Source organism: Rhinoraja longicauda, chromosome 13 (genome assembly GCF_053455715.1).
Source record: "Rhinoraja longicauda isolate Sanriku21f chromosome 13, sRhiLon1.1, whole genome shotgun sequence".
Taxonomy (NCBI): Eukaryota; Metazoa; Chordata; class Chondrichthyes; order Rajiformes; family Arhynchobatidae; genus Rhinoraja; species Rhinoraja longicauda.
Genome location: NC_135965.1, coordinates 49037157 through 49059307, shown reverse-complemented (window position 1 = coordinate 49059307; position 22151 = coordinate 49037157). Strand labels below are relative to the sequence as shown.

Sequence of the window (22151 nt, the reverse complement as noted above, 5' to 3'; positions counted from 1 at the left end):
TTGTTCCCTGAAGGTGGAATCTCATGTGGATAGGGTGGTGAAGAAGGCGTTTGGTATGCTTGCCTTTATAAATCAGAGCATCGAGTATAGAAGTTGGGATGTAATGTTAAAATTGTACAGGGCATTGGTGAGGCCGAATCTGGAGTATGGTGTGCAGTTCTGGTCGCCAAATTATAGGAAGGATGTCGACAAAATGGAGAGGGTACAGAGAAGATTTACTAGAATGTTGCCTGGGTTTCAGCACTTAGGCTACAGAGAGAGGTTGAATAGGTTGGGTCTTTATTCTTTGGAGCGTAGAAGGTTGAGGGGGGACTTGATAGAGGTTTTTAAAATTTTGAGAGGGACGGACAGAGTTGACGTGGGTAGGCTTTTCCCTTTGAGAGTGGGGAAGATTCCAACAAGGGGACATAGCTTCAGAATTGAGGGACAAAAGTTTAGGGGTAACATGAGGGGTAACTTCTTTACTCAGAGGGTGGTGGCTGTATGGAATGGGCTTCCGGTGGAAGTGGTGGAGGCAGGCTCGATTTTATTATTTAAGAGTAAATTGGATAGGTATATGGATAGGAGGGGATTAGAAGGTTATGGTCTGAGTGCAGGTAGATGAGACTAGGTCAGGGAGAATGGTCGGCGTGGACTGGTAGGGCCGGACAGGCCTGTTTCCATGCTGTAGTTGTTATATGGTTATATGGTTATATGGTTAAAACCATTTCCCCCCCCCCCACTCCTGTCAACAACTTAATTAGAGACAACTTTTGTGGTAAAGACCCTCCTAATATGTCCTGTGCAGTGCAGCGCTTATTTAGAAGTTATTTATCTTTGTTAAGGAACACGCAAGGAATACGCAAGGAAATATCTTTTCTCAATTATCTTATCATATCTTTTAATCACTTCATAAACTTCAATTTGTTTCCTTTCATCTTGCAAACTAAAGCCACCCATGCCTGCCCTCAGATTTTAATGCCTTTTGCTCTGCCCAAGATTTAGTTTGATCTGTGTTTCGCCAAAGTAAACGTTACTGTGTAGGAAGGAACTGCAGATGCTGGTTTACACTGAAGATAGCTGGAGTAACTTAGCGGATCTGAAGGAGGGTCTCAACCTGAAATGTCACCAATTCCTTCACTACAGAGATGCTGCCTGTCCTGCTGAGTTACTCCAACATTTTATGTCTGTCTTCAGAAACATTGCTACTAATTGCACTAAACAATTCATATATAAATACTGTAACGAATGGCTACTTCTTAAAATACACTATTTCATTATTTGAAGCTCTACATTTTGAAACTTCTCAAAAGGAAACAGAAAATGTTGGAAACAATATACAAGGCAGAAGGCATCTGTGGAGAGATGGAGATGATATGTGAGTATAGGAGCAAATAGTTGAGTATAGGAGCAAAGAGGTCCTTCTGCAGTTGTACAGGGCCCTAGTGAGACCGCACCTGGAGTACTTGTGTGCAGTTTTGGTCTCCAAATTTGAGGAAGGATATTCTTGCTATTGAGGGCGTGAAGCGTGGGTTTACTAGGTTAATTCCCGGAATGGCGGGACTGTCGTATGTTGAAAGACTAGAGCGACTAGGCTTGTATACACTGGAATTTAGAAGGATGAGAGGAGATCTTATTGAAACGTTTAAGATTATTAAGGGGTTGGACACGTTAGAGGCAGGAAACATGTTCCCAATGTTGGGGGAGTCCAGAACAAGAGGCCACAGTTTAAGAATAAGGGGTAGGCCATTTAGAACTGAGATGAGGAAAAACTTTTTCAGTCAGAGAGTTGTGAATCTGGAATTCTCTGCCTCAGAAGGCAGTGGAGGCCAATTCTCTGAATGCATTCAAGAGAGAGCTGGATAGAGCTCTTAAGGACAGCGGAGTCAGGGGGTATGGGGAGAAGGCAGGAACGGGGTACTGATTGAGAATGATCAGCCATGATCACATTTAATGATGTTGCTGGCTCGAAGGGCCAAATGGCCTCCTCCTGCACCTATTGTCTATTGTCTATCTTTCACACTGACGTATGTTTTATTTTAATTCTTTTTTTCCACAAAAGCTGCCCAATCTGTCAAGGAATTTAGCGATTTCTAATTTTATTTCAGATTTCTAGCATCTGCGGTTTTGATGGTGTCAGCATAAATAGAACACAGTGTGGGAAGGAACTGCAGATGCTGGTTTACACTGAAGATAGACACAAAAAGCTGGAGTAACTCAGCGGGTCAGGCAACATCTCCGCAGCAAAGGAATAGGTGACGTTTCGGGTTGAGACCCTTCCACAGACTCTAAATAGAACAGTGTAGGAAAGAACGGCAGATGCTGGTTTAAATCGAAGGTTGACACAAAATGCTGGAGTAACTCAGCGGGACGGGCAGCATCTCTGGAGTGATCAGTCTGAAGAAGGATCTTGACCCGAAACGTCACCCATTCCTTCTCTCCAGAGATGCTGCCTGTCCCGCTGAGGTACTCCAGCATTTTGTATCTACCTAAATAGAACAGTGTTGTGTGAATATGTAACTAGGTACTAAAATCATTGATAATGCATTCCTATGTTATAAGATATATATGTTATACTTTAGATAGTTCCTCTGTCCCTCTCTTCCCCTCCTCCTTCCCGGATCTCCCTCTATCTTCCTGTCTCCACCTATATCCTTCCTTTGTCCCGCCCCCCCTGACATCAGTCTGAAGAAGGGTCTCGACCCGAAACGTCACCCATTCCTTCTCTCCCGAGATGCTGCCTGACATGCTGAGTGACTCCAGCATTTTGTGAATAAATACCGATGTTAGAAGAAGTTTATACTTATAATGAAGAAGTGAACACTTTTCCCTCGTAGATCAACTTCTCTTCTGCAGAAGTTGCAAGCTGAATTCATCTTGGAGGGACTGTTGCAACTTATCACTTTCACACAGGAGGGCAGTGTTGTACAGAAATATCCTCCAACATAAACAAACGCTGTTTTAATTTCCCGCAGTATATTTGGCTATGCTGAAGCATTTCAAAATAACAATCCACCTTTAAAATCCTATGCGTGCAAAGTGTTTTACATACAAAGCACAAGATGAAAATAGTCTTCAACCAATATTAATGAATGTGATTTAGTTCAACTGATGTACAGTACTAAATCTGATAAAAATACAAAGCTCAAAGGACCAAATGGCCTCCTCCTGCACCTATTTTCTATGTAAGAGCCTGCAGATGCTGAATCTTGAGCAAAAACATAAAGTGCTAGAGGGACTCAGCGGTAGGGGTGCCAACTATCTCACTCCCAAATACGGGACAAGGTGACGTCACTGCCCCACGTGACCTCACCCAGCCAGCGACCACGTGCTCCCCCTCCACCAATGGCGACCGCCCAGGCCAGGAGGTGGGTTGCTACGCAACCTCCGTTAGGCGGCGCCCAGGCCTCGGGGCCTACACTGTCCGCACCGACATTGTCCGGAAGGTAGGCACAGATTTTAACCAGGATCTGCAGTTTTCTTCCTACTATACTGTCCGGGCCTACACTGTCCGGGCCTACAGCGCCTGGGCCTACAGCGGCCCCCAGGCCTAATACGGGACAAGGGCATTCCCATACGGGACAAACCAATTTAGCCCAATGTACGGGATGTCCCGGCTAATACGGGACAATTGGCAATCCTACTCAGCGGGTCAGGCAGCATCTGTGGAGGGAATGGGCAGATGTTTGTGTTGGGGCCCTTCAAGATGCAGCAGAGAGGAGTATAACAGAATATGTACATGGCAGATTAGAAGAGAGCTGAAGAGAGCTAGTCAATGCAGACACTAGAGACTGAAGATGCTAGAATTGAGACATAGACTAATATAGCATGGAAACAGGCCCTTCGGCCAAACCTGCCCACACCGACCAACATGCCCCATCTATGCTAGTCACACCCGCCTGCTTTTGGCCCATATCCTTCTACACCTCTCATATCCATGCACCTGTCCAAATGTCTTTTAAACTTTGTGATATACCCTGCCTCAACAACCTCCTCCGGCAGCTAGTTCCATATACCCACCACCCTTTGTGTAAAAAAAGTTGCCCCTCAGAATCCTATTAAATCTTTCCCCCGTCATTTAAACCTATGTCCTCTGTTCTTGATTCCCCTACCCGGGGTAAAAGACTGTGTATTCAGCCTATCTAAACCCCTCTTGATCTTACACACCTCTATACAATCACACCTCAGCCTCCTGCATTCCAAGGAATAGAGTCCTAGCTATCTCCCTACAGGTCAGGCCCTTGTAAAAGACAAACTGGATGAACCCAGGTAGATGTGGAGGGAATCGGACCGATGTTTAGGGTCGGGACCCTTCTTCCGACTGGTGAAGAATACACAAGGCCTTTAATAAAGTGAGGCATATATGAGGCTTTCAAACACAGATGTACAGTAGTATCACATAGAGAACATTGTCATTAAGATCATAAGTGATATGAGTAGAATTAAGCCATTCGGCCCATCAAATTTGCTCCACCATTCAATCATGGCTGATCTATCTCCCTCCTAACCCCATTCTCCTGCCTTCTCCCCATAACCCCTGACACCCGCACTAATCAAGAAACTATCTATCTATCTGCCTTAAATATATCCACTGACTTTGCCTCCACAGCCTTCTGTGGCAAAGAGTTCCACACCTTATGAAAGGTTTACTGTCCATAAGATCTCAGAGCAGAATAAGGCCATTCGGCCCATCGTGTCTACTCCGTCATTCAATTATGGCTGATCTCTCAACCCCATTCTCCTGCCTTTGCTGTTGTGTGCGTTTGCTTGCATTCCACTCAACGGAAGACCACACATGATTATAATCAAACCGTCCGTAGAGTAGAGCATAGGGGAAAGGGTATAACGTTTAATGCAAGATCAAGTCCAATCAAAGATAGTTCAAAGTCTCCAACGTGGTAGATGGGAGGTCGGAACTGCTCTCTTTTAGACCAGCACTCTGTGAAACATCACCTATCCACGTTCTCCACAGATGCTGCCTGACCCGCTGAGTTACTCCAGCACTCTGTGAAACGTCACCTATCCACGTTCTCCACAGGTGCTGCCTGACCCGCTGAGTTACTCCAGCACTCTGTGAAACGTCACCTATCCACGTTCTCCACAGATGCTGCCTGACCCGCTGAGTTACTCCAGCACTTTGTGTCTTTGGTTGGTGGGAACCCATCCCACCAATTGTTAACAGTAGTACTTATTCCTTGTAACTCCATCAAATAGAGAAAGAAGTTCTAATTTTGAAAGCTCTTTCACTTACACAGTGAGTTATAAACATCGAAGCAGATCCCTGAGGACTACGATGTTTATGGTGCCTCACTGGAATTATACAGATCTAAGCAAGAAAGTTTGTAACTTAAGGGTCATGGATCGGGTTAGGAGTATGCTTTCCAGCATCGCAGTTAGACCTAGAGACTGATATATTAATTCTTTTTATTTGATTTATTTCCCGCAACACAATTAGAAATTCTGCCATTCCAACAAATAATGTCATTTTATTTTTGTTTGATTCGGTAGAAAGAATGGATTATATAATTTTACATATAAGCTTATATGAATCGCCAGTCAAATGACCCTGGTGCCAAGTGAAGTTCTTTAAAGCAGAGAGATTAATTAGTTCAACGTACAAAGGTTTGATTCATGCAAATTGTGAACAAGACCTTGATCTTGCATTTTGATTTATAGCTTCAAAACAAACGACAGAGTTAGGGGGCAGTAAAGTGGTGATGTCAGAGTTAGTCCAGCATTTGTGTCTTTTATAAGGCGTGATTTCATTTTATTTCTTCACCTCATTTTTGAATCAGTCTGAAGAAGGTTCTGTTTCCCAAACATCGTCTGTCCATTTCCCTCCACAGATGCCGCCTTACCCGCTGAGTTTCCCCAGCACTTTATATATTTTTTTAACTTTGCAGGAGTGTCATTTCTGTTTGACCTTTTAGTGTTTTGGTGAGCTAGAAACATAGAAACATAGAAAGTAGGTGCAGGAGGAGGCCATTCGGCCCTTCGAGCTAGCACCGCCATTCAATGTGATCATGGCTGATCATTCTCAATCAGTACCCCGTTCCTGCCTTCTCCCCATACCCCCTGACTCCGCTATCCTTAAGAGCTCTATCTAGCTCTCTCTTGAATGCATTCAGAGAATTGGCCTCCACTGCCTTCTGAGGCAGAGAATTCCACAGATTCACAACTCTCTGACTGAAAAAGGTTTTCCTCATCTCAGTTCTAAATGTGAGTTCTTATTCTCAGTTCTTATTTTAAACTGTGGCCCCTGGTTACACCGGGAACATGTTTCCTGCCTCTAAAGTGTCCAATCTTATATGTTTCGATAAAATCCCCTCTCATCCTTCTAAATTCCAGTGTATACAAGCCTACTGCAAGTGCGTGTTTACAAATTAAAAGACACAAAGTGCTGGAGTAACTCAGCGGGGCCAGGCAACATCTCTGGAGAACATGGATCCCTTGCGTCCCAACCTGAAACGTCACCTATCCATGTTCTCCAGAGATGCTGCCTGACCCGCTGAGTTACTCCAGCACTCTGTGAAACGTCACCTATCCATGTTCTCCACAGATGCTGCCTGACCCGCTGAGTTACTCCAGCACTCTGTGAAACGTCACCTATCCATGTTCTCCACAGATGCTGCCTGACCCGCTGAGTTACTCCAGCACTCTGTGTCTTTGGTTGGTGAGAACCCATCCCACCAATTGTTAACAGTAGTACTTATACCTTGTAACTCCATCAAATACAGTAAAAATATTTAATCGTTCAACCATTGCCATGGGTCCATGGAATTAATCTGCATCTTGCTAACCCATTCATTTTCAGTCTCCTTTTATTTTGTAAAAATGACCAAAATATCACCTCTTTTCAATTCACTACTTATTAAAATAGAATATCATGATACGATATAAAAATTAGATTGAAGGAATCCCATTTAAAAATGTCCAAAATATTTGCTATTTCCACATTAAAATAATTCACCTTTATAAAGGAAAAGATTCAGCTGGGATAAAGTGAGTACTAATAATAATAATATAAATATTTGCACAGAATTGCTTTTATTTGCTAAAATTATCCTTAGAATTTGGGTGTTTAGAATGCTTAGGTATAACCTATTTGGGCTCAATGGATCTATTGTTGTGCTAAACATTAGTCGCACACCTTTAAGACATTCTTCATGATAGCAGATAGTTTAAAGAAAAAGCATAGAAACAGGCCCTTCGGCCCACCAAGTCCACGCCGACCATTGATCGCCCGTTCACACTAGTTGTATGCTATCCCACTTTCTCATCCACTCCCAACACACTCGGGGGCAATTTACAAACCCTTCACGTCTTTGGGACTTGGGAGGAAACCGGAGCACCCGGAGGAAACGTGCAAACTCCACGCAGACAGCACTGGAGGTCAGGATCGAACCCGGGTCTTGGCCACTGTGAGGCGGCGGCTCTACTCGCTACACCACTGTTCTTAAGTTCACGTTATAGGAGCAGAATCAGGCCATTCAGCCCATCAAGTCTATAGACAATAGACAATAGACAAGAGGTGCAGGAGGAGGCCATTCGGCCCTTCGAGCCAGCACCGCCATTCAATGTGATCATGGCTGATCATTCTCAATCAGTACCCCGTTCCTGCCTTCTCCCCATACCCCCTGACTCCGCTGCCATTCAATCATTGGCTGATCTATCTTGCCCTCTCAACCCCATGCTCCTACCTTCTCCCCATAACCCCTGACACCCAGAATGTGCTGCGTTTTACATGGTTTTGCAGGCATTAACAGACAGTAGTTCCCGTAAATGTTTCAAGATTGTATTATAAAGTCCTGTAATCTTTCTGGTGGTATCTTGGTACAATTCCTAAAGAAGATCGATGAATATTGGCAATTTCTTTTCGTTCTTTTCGGTTCCTTACTGAGCCTGTTCAGTGAGGTAAGACAGGTATTGTGTCAACTTCACCAGAACCATCAGTATAATTCCACCTAGGAACAGACAAGAAGGCCAGATCATCACATAATACAAAGCTTTAAACATATCAACTCTTTCCAGGAGAACGTTTCTTTGCCGCCCTTTCGGATCATAATAACATGGAAAAGATTGGAATTGTGTGATGTTCCCTTTAAGATAAGCCAACAGCACTTTATTTTCTGAATAATTCCTTTTACAATTTGACGTGCAGAAACACTGTAAAAGAAAAGAAAAAAGGCAAATAATTTTCATGCTGTGGGATTCATTCAGAGCAACTATATGTTTAGTTTAGTTTAGAGATACAGCGCGGAAACAGGCCCTTTCGGCCCACCGGGTCCGCGCCGCCCAGCGATCCCCGCACACTAACACTATCCTACACACACTAGGGACAATTTTTATATTTACCAAGCCAATTAACCTACAAACCTGCACGTCTTTGGAGTGTGGGAGGAAACCGAAGATCTCGGAGAAAATACACGCAGGTCACGGGGAGAACGTACAAACTCTGTACAGACGGCGCCCGTAGTCGGGATCGAACCCGGGTCTCTGGTGCTGCAAGCGCTGTCAGGCAGCAACTCTGCGCTGCGCCACCGTGCCGCCCAAAATGTTGTTCTAACTCTGATGCAGAGTTAGTTTAATTTATTATTGCCACGTGTACAGAGAGGTACAGTGAAAAGCTTTTTGTTGCAGTGAAAAGCTTTCCAGTCAGCGGAAAGTTTACATGTGATTGCAATCAAGCCGTCCACAGTGTACAGATACCAGTTAAAGGGGATAACGTTTGTTATACCCTTATCAGGCAATTGAACCATCCTACAAACAACAAGGGAGTAAATGAGGTTCTTGAGGAATATAAAGAATGTAAAAGGAATCTTAAGAAGGAAATTAGAAAAGCGAAAAAAAGATATGAGGCTGCTTTGGCAAGTAATGTAAAAGTAAACCCCAAGGGGTTCTACAGATATGTCAATAGCAAAAGGATAGCGAGGGATAAAATTGGTCCATTAGAGAGTCAGAGTGGACAGCTATGTGCTGAGCCGGAAGAAATGGGGGAGATATTAAACAATTTCTTTTCTTCGGTATTCACCGAGGAGAAGGATATTGAATTATGTGAGGTAAGCGAAACAAGTAGAGTAGTGATGGAAATTATGAGGATCAAAGAAGAGGAGGTACGGACACTTTTGAAAAATATAAAAGTGGATAAGTCTCCAGGTCCTGATAGGATATTCCTAGGACATTGAGGGAAGTTAGTGCAGAAATAGCAGGGGCTATGACGGAAATATTTCAAACTTCATTAGAAACGGGGATGGTGCCGGAAGATTGGCGCATTGCGCATGTTGTGCCTTTGTTTAAAAAAGGTTCTAAAAGTAAACCTAGCAATTATAGACCTGTTAATTTGACGTCTGTGGTGGGAAAATGAATGAAAAAGATACTTAGGGACAATATATATAATTATTTGGACAAACAAGGCCTGATTAGAAACAGTCAACATGGATTTGTGCCTGGAAGGTCATGTTTGACTAATCTTCTTGAATTTTTTGAAGAGGTTACCAGGGAAATTGATAAGGGCAAGGCTGTGGATGTTGTCTATATGGACTTCAGTAAGGCATTTGACAAGGTTCCACGTGGAAGGTTGATTAAGAAGGTTAAATCGTTGGGTATTAATAGTGAGGTTGCAAGATGGATTCAACAATGGCTGAATGGGAGATACCAGAGGGTAATGGTTGACAATTGTATGTCAGGTTGGAGGCCAGTGTCTAGTGGAGTACCCCAAGGATCTGTGTTGGGTCCACTGTTGTTTGTCATTTACATTAATGATCTGGATGATGGTGTGGCAAATTGGATTAGTAAATATGCAGATGATACTAAGATAGGTGGTGTAGTTAATAATGAAGTAGAGTTTCAAAGTCTACAGAGAGACTTGGGCCTTTTGGAAGGGTGGGCTGAAAGATGACAGATGGAGTTTAATGCTGATAAGTGTGAGGTGCTGCATTTTGGTAGGACAAATCAAAATAGGACGTACAGGGTAAATGGTAGGGAATTGAGGAATGCAGTGGAACAGAGGGATCTGGGAATAACTGTGCATTGTTCCCTGAAGGTGGAATCTCATGTGGATAGGGTGGTGAAGAGGGCGTTTGGTATGCTTGCCTTTATAAATCAGAGCATCGAATATAAAAGTTGGGATGTAATGTTAAAATTGTACAGGGCATTGGTGAGGCCGAATCTGGAGTATGGTGTGCAGTTCTGGTCGCCAAATTATAGGAAGGATGTCGACAAAATGGAGAGGGTACAGAGGAGATTTACTAGAATGTTGCCTGGGTTTCAGCACTTAAGCTACAGAGAGAGGTTGAACAGGTTGGGTCTTTATTCATTGGAGCGTAGAAGGTTGAGGGGGGACTTGATAGAGGTTTTTAAAATTTTAAGAGGGACGGACAGAGTTGACGTGGGTAGGCTTTTCCTTTAAGAGTGGGGAAGATTCCAACAAGGGGACATAGCTTCAGAATTGAGGGACAAAAGTTTAGGGGTAACATGAGGGGTAACTTCTTTACTCAGAGGGTGGTGGCTGTATGGAATGGGCTTCCGGTGGAAGTGGTGGAGGCAGGCTCGATTTTATTATTTAAGAGTAAATTGGATAGGTATATGGATAAGAGGGGATTAGAGGGTTATGGTCTGAGAGCAGGTAGATGAGACTAGGTCAGGGAGGGTGGTCGGCGTGGACTGGTAGGGCCGAACGGGCCTGTTTCCGTGCTGTAGTTGTTATATGGTTATATGGTTATATGGTTATATGGAGAGACAGTGGTCCTCAGCTATCTACCTTTTTGAAGACTAAACTAAACTAGACATTTGGTGCAAAATAAAGTCCAATTAAAGATAGTTCAAAGATCTCCAATGAGGTAGATGGGAAGTCAGGACCCCTCTCTAGTTGTGATAGGACGGTTCAGTTGCCTGATAACAGCTGGGAAGAAACTGTCCCTGAATCTGGAGGTGTGCGTTTTCAATCCTCTGTACCTCTTGCCTGATGGGAGAGAGGGGAAGAGGGAGTGGCCGGGGTGAGACTGGTCCCTGATTATGATTTTTAGATTTAGAGATACAGCGCAGAAACAGGCCCTTCGGCCCACCGGGTCCGCGCCGCCCAGCGATCCCCACATATTAACACTATCCTACACCCACGAGGCACAATTTTTTTTACATTTGCCCAGCCAGCCAATTAACCTACAAACCTGTGCGTCTTTGGAGTGTGGGAGGAAACCGAAGATCTCGGAGAAAACCCACGCAGGTCACGGGGAGAACGTACAAACTCCGTACAGACAGCGCCGGTAGTCGGGATCGAACCCGGGTCTCCGGCGCTGCATTCGGTGTAAGGCAGCAACTCTACCGCTGCGCCACCGTGACCGCCCTGAGTTACAATGCTGAGTTACTCCAGCATTGTGTGTCTACCTTCAATTTTAACCAGCGTCTGAAGTTTTTTTCCTACGCGTTTTTTTTCCCTTGGTGTGAATGTAGAATTTTCCTCCTTTATATCACCAATAACGAACATTAACGAACAATAATGAACGGGTGTTGGTGGAGGCAGATATGATAGTGCCATTTAAGAGACTTTTGGATAGGTGCGTGGATATGCAGGGGATGGAGGGATATGGATCATGATGCTGGCCTTGCCGAGGCAGTGTGAAGTGTAGATGGAATAAAGTACAGGTGACCCCTGCAATACAATGGGGTGGTGTTCCTGGAAAACAGGCCTCCTGGCGATAACCCGTAAACGTGAAGCCACAAGTTCAGTCTTCATTCAAACAATCGATCAGATTAATGTTTAGTCTTTAAGACAATCAATCAGCCCGAAGAAGGGTCCCGACCCGAAACATAACCTGTCCAAGTTCTCCAGAGATGTAGCTGACGTTGCTGAGTTACTCCAGCAGTTTGTCTACAACCCAAGATTCAAAGCATCTGCAGTCTTTTACCCAGAGTCGGGGAATCAAAACCCAGAGAACATAGAGAACATAGAGAACCCAAAACCCAGAACAAGGGGTCACAGTTTAAGGATAAGTGGGAAGTCTTTTAGGACCAAGATGAGAAAGTTTTTTTTCACACAGAGAGTGGTGAATCTGTGGAATTCTCTGCCACAGAAGGTAGTTGAGGCCAGTTCATTGGCTATATTTAAGAGGGAGTTAGATGTGGCCCTTGTGGCTAAAGGGATCAGGGGGTATGGAGAGAAGGCAGGTACGGGATACTGAGTTGGATAATCAGCCATGATCATATTGAATGGCGGTGCAGGCTCGAAGGGCCGAATGGCCTACTCCTGCACCTATTTTCTATGTTTCTATCTTCGGGGTAAGCCAGCATCTGCAGTTCCTTCCCAGGCATTACACAGGGCCACATCAGTATGCGATCAGTATCAGCGAGTACATTCCTGCTAGCGGGGGAAGAGCCAGCTTAGCTCCAACATTAAAATCGCTTGCCATTTACTCAAAAAGGCATAGATAGGGTAGACAGTCAGAACCTGTATCCCAGGATGAAAATATCAAAGACTAGAGGTCATACCTTTAAGTTTAAAGGAGATGTGTGGGGCATGTTCTTTTTACACAGAGGGTGGTGAGGGCCTGGAACGAGCTGCCAGGGGTGGTGGTGGAGGCAGATAAGATAGTGCCATTTAAGAGACTTTTGGATAGGTAGGTGGATATGCAGGTAATGGAGGGATATGGATCTTGTGTAGGCAGATAAGAGTTGGTCTTGTCACGGGCTTTGTGGGTAGAAAGTGCCTGTTCCCTTGCTGTGCTGGCCATGTTCTACAGTATGTTCAAAGACAGAGGAGGTTAGTTTAATTTGTTACCATGTCTGGCACAGACATTGTGGGCCAAAGACAATTGGTGTGCCAATAGACAATAGACAATAGGTGCAGGAGGAGGCCATTCGGCCCTTCGAGCCAGCACCGCCATTCAATGTGATCATGGCTGATCATTCTCAATCAGTACCCCGTTCCTGCCTTCTCCCCATACCCCCTGACTCCGCTATCCTTAAGAGCTCTATCTAGCTCTCTCTTGAATGCATTCAGAGAATTGGCCTCCACTGCCTTCTGAGGCAGAGAATTCCACAGATTTACAACTCTCTGACTGAAAAAGTTTTTCCTCATCTCCGTTCTAAATGGCCTACCCCTTATTCTTAAACTGTGGCCCCTTGCTCTGGACTCCCCCAACATTGGGAACATGTTTCCTGCCTCTAACGTGTCCAACCCCTTAATAATCTTATAACACAGTTAAATATCACAGTTTAACACCCTCTGCTTTCGATAAGATCTCCTCTCATCCTTCTAAATTCCAGTGCATACAAGCCTAGTCGCTCCAGTCTTTCAACATATGACAGTCCCGCCATTCCGGGAATTAACCTAGTAAACCTACGCTGCACGCCCTCAGTAGCAAGAATATCCTTCCCCAAATTTGGAGACCAAAACTGCATACAGTGCTCCAGGTCCATGTTCGACGTTCTTCTACGACAGGAAACTATTTTGTAGTTATTGGTGCTATAAAGGAGGAAAATTCCACATTCACAACGAGGGGAAAAAAAACGTGTAGGAAAAAAAACTGCAGATGCTGGTTAAAATGGAAGGTCGGCACACAATGCTGGAGTAACTCAGCATTGTAACTCAGCAACTCAGTAAAGCAGTCCCTGTTTCCCCTCTCTCTCCATCCCCTCCCCTTTCCCAGTTCTCCCACTAGTCTTCCTGTCTCCGACTACATCCTATCTTTGTCCCGCCCCCTCCCCTGACATCAGACTGAAGAAGGGTCTCGACCCGAAACGTCACCCATTCCTTCTCTCCCGAGATGCTGCCTGACCCGCTGAGTTACTCCACCACTGAGTGTGGTCTACCAAGGGGGAAAAAAAAACAATGTTTAATTCACACTGAGAACATGACCTTCATTCGACACACAATTACTGGGCTCCACGATCCCATCCAGAGCACTAAACGTTATTAGTTCATTGTCATTTCAGCCGACAAGGTAATGTGTTCCTATCAGATTCTATAGTGGGTTTCTTACCTCAGAGTTGAAGCGTACAGCTTCTTCCGACTGGTGTAACAGAACCTTCATCCCTGAGGAGGATAGATTGACATAAACCTGTAGGCAGGTATACTCCAATGGATTCCAGCACTCTGGCCCGCAGCTAACGGTGCAGTTTGTGCAGCTTGTAATTCTGGCTTCAAGCACAGTGCATTTCGACACCCCTGTCCAAACACTAACAAAACACTGGCTATCAGAATACATCCTTTGTAGCTCGACTTAAGTAATTGTCAATAAAATATAGATACTAGAATCTAAAACCTAATGAGGAAATCTGAATCCATTTCATTGCTTCCACAATACGCATGTACTTTTCTTGTGCAGGAAGGAACTGTAGACGCTGGTTTAAACCCAAGAGAGACACAAAATGCTGGAGTAACTCAGCGTGTCAGGCAGCATCTCTAGAGAGAGGGAATGGGTGATGTTTCGGGTCGAGACCCTTCTTCAGACTAGTCAGGGGAAAGGGAAATGAGAGATATAGACGGTGATGTAGAAAGATGTACTTGATATCTACTGCTTAAAATAATCGTATCAACAAGAAACTGCAGATGCTGGTTTACAAAAGAAGACACAAAGTGCTGGAGTAACTCGGGCCGATAAAGGCCTGTCGCCAAGCTATGTGCCTCTTGTGACTCTATAACCAAGTTATGACTCTATAACTCAGTGGGTCAGGCAGCATCTGTGGAGAACATGGATAGGTGACGTTTTACAGAGTGCTGGAGTAACTCAGCGGGTCAGGCAGCATCTGTGGAGAACGTGGATAGGTGACGTTTCACAGAGTGCTGGAGTAACTCAGCGGGTCAGGCAGCATCTGTGGAGAACATGGATAGGTGACGTTTCACAGAGTGCTGGAGTAACTCAGCGGGTCAGGCAGCATCTGTGGAGAACAGGGATAGGTGACGTTTCACAGAGTGCTGGAGTAACTCAGCGGGTCAGGCAGCATCTCTGGAGAACATGGATAGGTGAAGAGTTGCGACCCCAAACTTTAGCTATCCATGTTCTCCAGAGATGACCCTGACTCAATGAGTTATTCCAGCATTTTGTGCCTTCCTCACTAATAATAATCAGTTCCTTATTAATTAATATTTCGTAAGATACTAAATATTCATTGTTGGAGCTTTATAGCAAAATGCCATTGCACATTTTATAAATTCCAATCTGCAACCTTGGCTTAATTCCAGCTCACACTCGAGATTCCTGAGGGTGTGAGCTATAGGGAGAGGTTGTGTAGGCTGGGTCTCTATTCCATGGAGCGCAGGAGGATGAAGGGAGATCTTATAGAGGTGTACAAAATCATGAGAGGAATAGATCGGGCAGATGCACAGAGTCTCTTGCCCAGAGTAGGGGAATCGAGGACCAGAGGACATAGGTTTAAGGTGATGGAGGAAGATTTAATAGGAATCTGAGAGGTAACCTTTTCACACAAAGGGTGGTGGGTGTATGGAACAAGCTGCCAGAGGAGGTGGTTGAGGCTGGGACTATCCCAACGTTTAAGAAACAATTAGACAGGTGCATGGATGGGACAGGTTTGGAGGGATCTGGACCAAGTGCAGGCAGGTGGGACTAGTGTAGATGGGGCATGTTGGCCGGTGTGGGGAAGTTGGGCCGAAGGGCCTGTTTCCACACTGTATCACTCTATGACTCTATGACTGTAGGAGATTATTCCAGCTGACAGGAATAAGAAAAATGATTAAACCTTAAAACTTTGCGAACAAATGGATAAAAGAAGAAATTATTTTAATGGTAATATATTATATGTGTATATATATTGTAATATATTATAATAATATAATATATAATATAATGACAATGGTAATAAAGATATGTGTAAGCCAGGTGGTTCTTAGCTCCCTTCTGTAGGAGAGTCTACAATTGAGCTAACATTTCGATTTAAGAGATCATTTTGCAAACATCATTTTCATATCATGATATTTCACAATATGTCAGGTTGTGAGAACATTTTTTGAATTGCTTTATGCAGAGTTTACAACGTTAAAATCAGGATTTAATTCATGATTGGATTGGGTCAGATGCATCTTTATTTCTAATTCATAATATTCTCATATTGCAAACAGCTAAGTAGAAGCTAAATGCATCGGCAGAATACTATACACATGAGATACATTGCACACATAACATTGACTGTCATATGTTGAAAGACTGGAGCGACTAGGCTTGTACACACTGGAATTTAGAAGGATGAAAGGGAATCTTATCGAAACGTATAAGATTATTAAGGGGTTGGACACGTTAGAGGCAGGAAACATGTTCCCAATGTTGGGGGAGTCCAGAACCAGGGGCCACAGTTTAAGAATAAGGGGTAGGCCATTTAGAACGGAGATGAGGAAAAACCTTTTCAGTCAGAGAGTTATGAATCTGTGGAATTCTCTGCCTCAGGAGGCAGTGGAGGCCAATTCTCTGAATGCATTCAAGAGAGAGCTGGATAGAGCTCTTAAGGATAGCGGAGTCAGGGGGTATGGGGAGAAGGCAGGAACGGGGTACTGATTGAGAATGATCAGCCTTGATCACATTGAATGGCGGTGCTGGCTCGAAGGGCCGAATGGCCTCCTCCTGCACCTATTGTCTATTGTCTATTGTCTAGATGGTAAAATTGCATGCATAATATATGCTCTATCATGAAGCGCAGGTGGTGCAGCAGGTAGTGCTGCTTCCCCGCAGCACCAGAGACCCGGGTTCGATCCTGACCTCGGGTGCTGTCTGTGTGGAGTTTGTACGTTCTCCCCGTGATCGCGTGGGTTTCCTCCGGGTGCCCCGGTTTCCTCCCACATCCCAAAGACGCGCGGGTTTGTGGGTTAATCGGCCCCTCTGTAAATTGACCCCGAGTGTGCAGGGAGTGGATGAGAAAGTGGGATAACATGGAACTAGTGAGAACGGGCGATCGATGGTCGGCGCGGACTCGATAGGCCGAAGGGCCTGTTTCCGTTCTGTATCTCTAAACTAAGCTATACATTGTGTCGGAAAGAACTGCAGGTGCTGGTTTTAAGTCGAAGGTAGACACAAAGTGCTGGAGTAACTCAGCGGGTCGGGCAGCATCTCTGGAGAGAAGGAATGGGCGACGTTTCGGGTCGAGTTCCTTCTTCGGACTGAACAGAGTATACATTGTTCACAATACAAACTAATTTTATAAATTATAAAGAACACAAAAATACTTCTGACTCAATAGACAATAGACAATAGGTGCAGGAGGAGGCCATTCGGCCCTTCGAGCCAGCACTGCCATTCAATGTGATCATGGCTGATCATTCTCAATCAGTACCCCGTTCCTGCCTTCTCCCCATACCCCCATACAATCATGATTTATTACTAAATTTAATTGAAAAAATAAAAGTTATTTTAATTTGGTTCTAAGATTATAGAACAATGTTTTGTATTCCCAGCATTTTATAACTATATCGATGCATCTAAAAAAAACAAGTAGTTATTTCTCTGCTACCTCTCCTTGTATTGTTGAACCACTTTTGTTCCCAAAACGAAGGCAATGAATATTGAACACACCAGCATTGCCAGACCCAGAAATATGGCCCTGTTCTCACCAGCCTTCAGGGCAGTGACTGTTTTCCGTTTCTCCAGAATATCGCGTGGTTTTGTCTTTTTATGGATGTTCCTGAAATGCAAACAGATACATTAGTGAAGCTTGTCTTATCCATTTATGGACAGGCTGAATCACGGTCCCACAGGCCAAACGGACTGTCACCTTTTATAACTCCAGGGACTAAATTTTGTCTTCTCTATATTAACTTAATTAACTTTATTTATATGCTGTAACTGTAATTCTTTTTTGTGCACAATCCGCAGGCGTTGCCACTTTCATTTCACTGCACATCGTGTATGTGTATGTGACAAATAAACTTGACTTGACTTGGTTCTGTCACTCGAATGGCCAGGTAAGAAGGAGATGACATAAAATGGTGGACACTGCCCAGTCCATCACGGGTACTGACCCCCCCACCATCGAAGGGATCTACAGGAGGCGCTGCCTAGAAAAGGCAGCTGGCATCATCAGAGACCCACACCACCCTGGCCACACTCTCACTTACCCACACCACCCTGGCCACACTCTCACTGACCCACACCACCCTGGCCACACTCTCACTGACCCACACCACCCTGGCCACACTCTCACTGACCCACACCACCCTGGCCACACTCTCACTGACCCACACCACCCTGGCCACACTCTCATCTCACCCCTGCCATGGCGAAGAAGGTACAGAAGCCTGAAAACTGTAAAGCCCAGGTTCAGGAATAGCTTCTTCCCTACGTAACCATCAGGCTGAATTAAACTCCGAACTAAACTCCAAACTCCAGGCAGCCTTGATTGCATGAGGGACTTTGGGCTTTGCTTCTGTTTTTTTTCACAATATATTTATTCATTTATTGAACCACTTGTTGTTTAATTTGGTGTGTACTGTGTCCAATGCTGACATGCCTGTTGTGCTACTGTTAGTAAGAATGTCATCGTTCTGCTTTGGGGTACGTGACAATGAGACCCTCCTGACTATTGAAACCCTGATACCAGTGGATTATATGATAAGGTGTGCAGTCACAGGTAGGGTTGCCAACTGTCCCGTATTAGCCGGGACATCCCGTATTTTGGGCTAAATTCGTTTGTCCCGTTTTAGTAGGGTTGCCAACTTCCTCGCTCCCAAATAAGGGACAGAGGGTGACGTCACCGCCCCGCGCCCCACGCGACCTCACCCAGCCAGCGGCCACGTGCTCCCGGCCCGGGCGGCCGCCATTGGTGGAGCGGGAGCACGTGGCCGCTGGCTGGGTGAGGTCACGCGGGGCGCGGGGCGGTGACGTCACCCTCTGTCCCTTATTTGAGAGTGAGGAAGTTGGCAACCTTTAATTACAGGGGGCAGGTGACAGGTATAAAGGCTTATATTTTAAAAAGCAGATTTCGAAGATAGGAGTGGAGTGTAGTTAACAAACTGCTGCCTCAACAATCGTTAGGCCTGACGTCATAAGGCCATAAGTGAAAGGAGCAGAATTAGGCCATTCGGCCCATCAAGTCTACTCCACCATTCAATCATGGCTTATCTATCTCTCCCTCCTAACCCCATTCTCCTGCCTTCTCCCCATTGCCCCTGACACCCACACTAATCAAGTATATACTAATCAAGTGATAGCAGTAGAGGTGCCACGGTAACAGCTGGTCATTTCTCCTAGGACAGTTTATAGACAATAGACAATAGGTGCAGGAGGAGGCCATTCGGCCCTTCGAGCCAGCACCGCCATTCAATGTGATCATGGCTGATCATTCTCAATCAGTACCCCGTTCCTGCCTTCTCCCCATACCCCCTGACTCCGCTATCCTTAAGAGCTCTATCTAGCTCTCTCTTAAATTATTAATCTCGGCCTTCAGTTGCTAAGGAATCTTAGGTACCTATGAGTGATGAGTGTTTAACAACACTGGGCCTGTACTCGCTGGAGTGTAGAAGGATGAGGGGGGACCTCATGTAAACTTACCGAATAGTGAAAGGCCTGGATAGAGTGGATGTGGAGAGGATGTTTCCACTATTGGGAGAGTCTGGGACCAGAGGGCACAGCGTCAGAATTAAAGGACGTTCCTTTAGCTCAGGAGATGAGGAAAATTTTATTTACTCAGAGGGTGGTGAATGTGTGGAATTCTTTGCCACAGACGGCTGTGGAGGCCAAGTCATTGGATATTTTTAAGGCAGAGATAGATAGATTCTTGATTAGTACGGGTGTCAGGGGTTATGGGGAGAAGGCAGGAGAAAGGGGGTAGGAGGGAGAGATAGATCAGCCATGATTGAATGGCGGAGTAGACGATGGGCCGAATGGCCTCATTATCCTTCTATCACTTATGAAATAATAAGTTCATAAGTGATAGGAGCAGAATTAGGCCATTCGGCCCATAATGAGTGAAAATGGTAAGAAAGTCCATAGACACAGCAGTGTACAATAGATCGAGTCGCCACACAGAGGCTCTTGCCCAGAGTCGGGGAATCGAGAACCAGAGGACAAAAATCCCACTGACTGGTTAACTAACACGTGACAAAAAGCTTTTCACTGTACGTCGGTACACGAGACAATAAACTAAACTGAACTAAACTAATGTCCACAATGGGGTAGAGGTGAATCGGACAGTGCCCTAGCTTATGGAAGGGCCGTTCAGAAGCCTGATAACAGAGGGGAAGAAGATGGTCCTGACTTTTCATTTTGCCCGATTGTAAATCTTCCAACACTTAACAGATGGAGGAGAGCCTGGAGTTTAAGCCAGCAAATATCTTTGGAAGATTTGCTTCTTGTGGTACCGTATAGAAATCAGTGAGGATGATTTTATGCTCGGTATAGTGACGTTCATGAAGCTTTCAGATAGGCCCATGGTAATGCAGGGAATGGAGGTATATAGATCACGTGCAGGCAGAGGAGACTAGTTTAACCTGGCACCAATGTTCAGCACAGACATTGTGGGCCGAAGGGCCTGTTCCAGTGCTGCACTGTTCGATGCTCTATGTCTTATAGACAATAGACAATAGGTGCAGGAGGAGGCCATTCGGCCCTTTGAGCCAGCACCGCCATTCAATGTGATCATGGCTGATCATTCTCAATCAGTACCCCGTACCTGCCTTCTCCCCATACCCCCTCACTCCGCTATCCTTAAGAGCTCTATCTAGCTCTCGCTTGAATGCATTCAGAGAATTGGCCTCCACTGCCTTCTGAGGCAGACAATTCCACAGATTCACAACTCTCTGACTGAAAAAGTTTTTCCTCATCTCAGTTCTAAATGGCCTGCCCCTTATTCTTAAACTGTGGCCCCTTGTTCTGGACTCCCCCAACATTGGGAACATGTTTCCTGCCTCTAACGTGTCCAACCCCTTACATCTTTTTTCTTCCGTCAGTCATGAGACGCACTCCAAAGACGTGCAGGTTTGTAGGTTAACTGGCTTGATATAAATGTTAATTGTCCCTAGTGTGTGTAGGATAGTGTTAGTGTGCGGGGATCGCTGGTCGGCGCGGACTCGGTGGGCCGAAGGGGCCTGTTTCTGTGCAGTATCTCTAAACTAAACTAAACTAAGCTAAACTAAACAGTCAGTGACACACAAAATAATTGCAAACTGTCTGTCTATTAACAGTATTTCCAGCAAGCCAAACTAGGAAACTATGGCAACTTGAGCAGTGAATGAACCCGCTGGTTATAAAAATCACGACGCACATCAGTCAAACAACATTTACCAGCGTAGCTTGAAGTTAGCAAAAGTAAAGATGTAAATTGACAGCTCGGTTTAAAGTCAATGTAAACGATCACTTTCCAGATGAAAATCTAATACTTTTCACATTTAAAAATAATCAGTGATTTTTTGAACATTTGGGCTGCAAATGTTTCTGGGAACTTTTGGCATAAAAGGCGAGAAATGTGCGACTTTGCAGCTTTAAATGATATTGACATATCTTAGAAACATCGAAACATCGAAAATAGGTGCAGGAGGAAGCCATTCGGCCCTTCGAACCAGCACCGCCATTCATTGCGATCATGGCTGATCATCCACAATCAGTAACCCGTGCCTGCCTTCTCTCCATATCCCCTGATTCCGCTAGCCCCTAGAGCTCTATCTAACTCTGTTTTAAATTCATCCAGTGAATCAGCCTCCACTGCCCTCTGCGGCAGAGAATTCCACAAATCCACAACTCTCTGGATGAAAAAGTTTCTTCTCACCTCAGTTTTAAATGGCCTCCCCTTTATTCTTAGACTGTGGCCCCTGGTTCTGGACTCCCCCAACATCGGGAACATTTTTCCTGCATCTAGCCTGTCCAATCCTTGAAGAAATTTCTACGTCTCTGTAAGATCCCCTCTCATCCTTCTGAATTCCAGTGAATATTTCCCATTTGCCTTGCTGAACAGAGGAAGGGTAGGTGTTAGATCTTACCTCTCAGGTTGCTCTGTAGGCTGCGGGGGCTTGGTCCACAAGAACATCCTGGGCATGGGAACGCGGTTGACATCTCTCGCGGACGATGTGGGATTTGCGTTGCGTCGATGGGGCCTAATGAAGGGAAGATCCATGAAACACGCTGGGGAAAACTTGTTTAAAAAACCAAGCCCATTCGCGGCCTTGAAAGCCTCACGCTTTAGCGGAGAACACTCTTTGGGATTTGCACATAATGTTGTACTTTCAGGGCGTTGTGTTTCGC

The 22151-nt window shown here is 45.0% G+C and overlaps 1 protein-coding gene across 2 annotated transcripts; it reads right to left on the bottom strand.

The window, feature by feature from the left end:
- Positions 1-7621: 7621 nt before the first annotated feature.
- Positions 7622-21999, bottom strand: LOC144599300 (calcium-activated potassium channel subunit beta-2-like). 2 transcript variants are annotated; one of them, XM_078410085.1, is made up of 4 exons: positions 21890-21999; positions 17431-17601; positions 13956-14151; positions 7622-8145 (listed from the first exon to the last, which is right to left on the bottom strand). In XM_078410085.1, exons 1-4 carry the CDS (start codon positions 21943-21945, stop codon positions 7873-7875), a joined length of 696 nt encoding a protein of 231 aa, XP_078266211.1. In that variant the 5' UTR covers positions 21946-21999; the 3' UTR covers positions 7622-7872. The 2 variants fall into 2 exon arrangements, with proteins under 2 accessions (XP_078266211.1, XP_078266212.1); XM_078410086.1 differs by having other exon boundaries at positions 7622-7943.
- Positions 22000-22151: the final 152 nt, after the last annotated feature.

Bases quoted from the DNA above. Each gene is read 5' to 3' on its own strand.
- LOC144599300 (XM_078410085.1), bottom strand. From the start codon at position 21,945: ATGCCCAGGATGTTCTTGTGGACCAAGCCCCCGCAGCCTACAGAGCAA. The intron at 17,602-21,889 runs GTAAGATCTAAC...TTTGCATTTCAG, and splicing joins CCTACAGAGCAACCTGAGAG to GAACATCCATAAAAAGACAA. The intron at 8,146-13,955 runs GTAAGAAACCCA...TTTCTTTTACAG, and splicing joins CTGTACGCTTCAACTCTGAG to TGTTTCTGCACGTCAAATTG.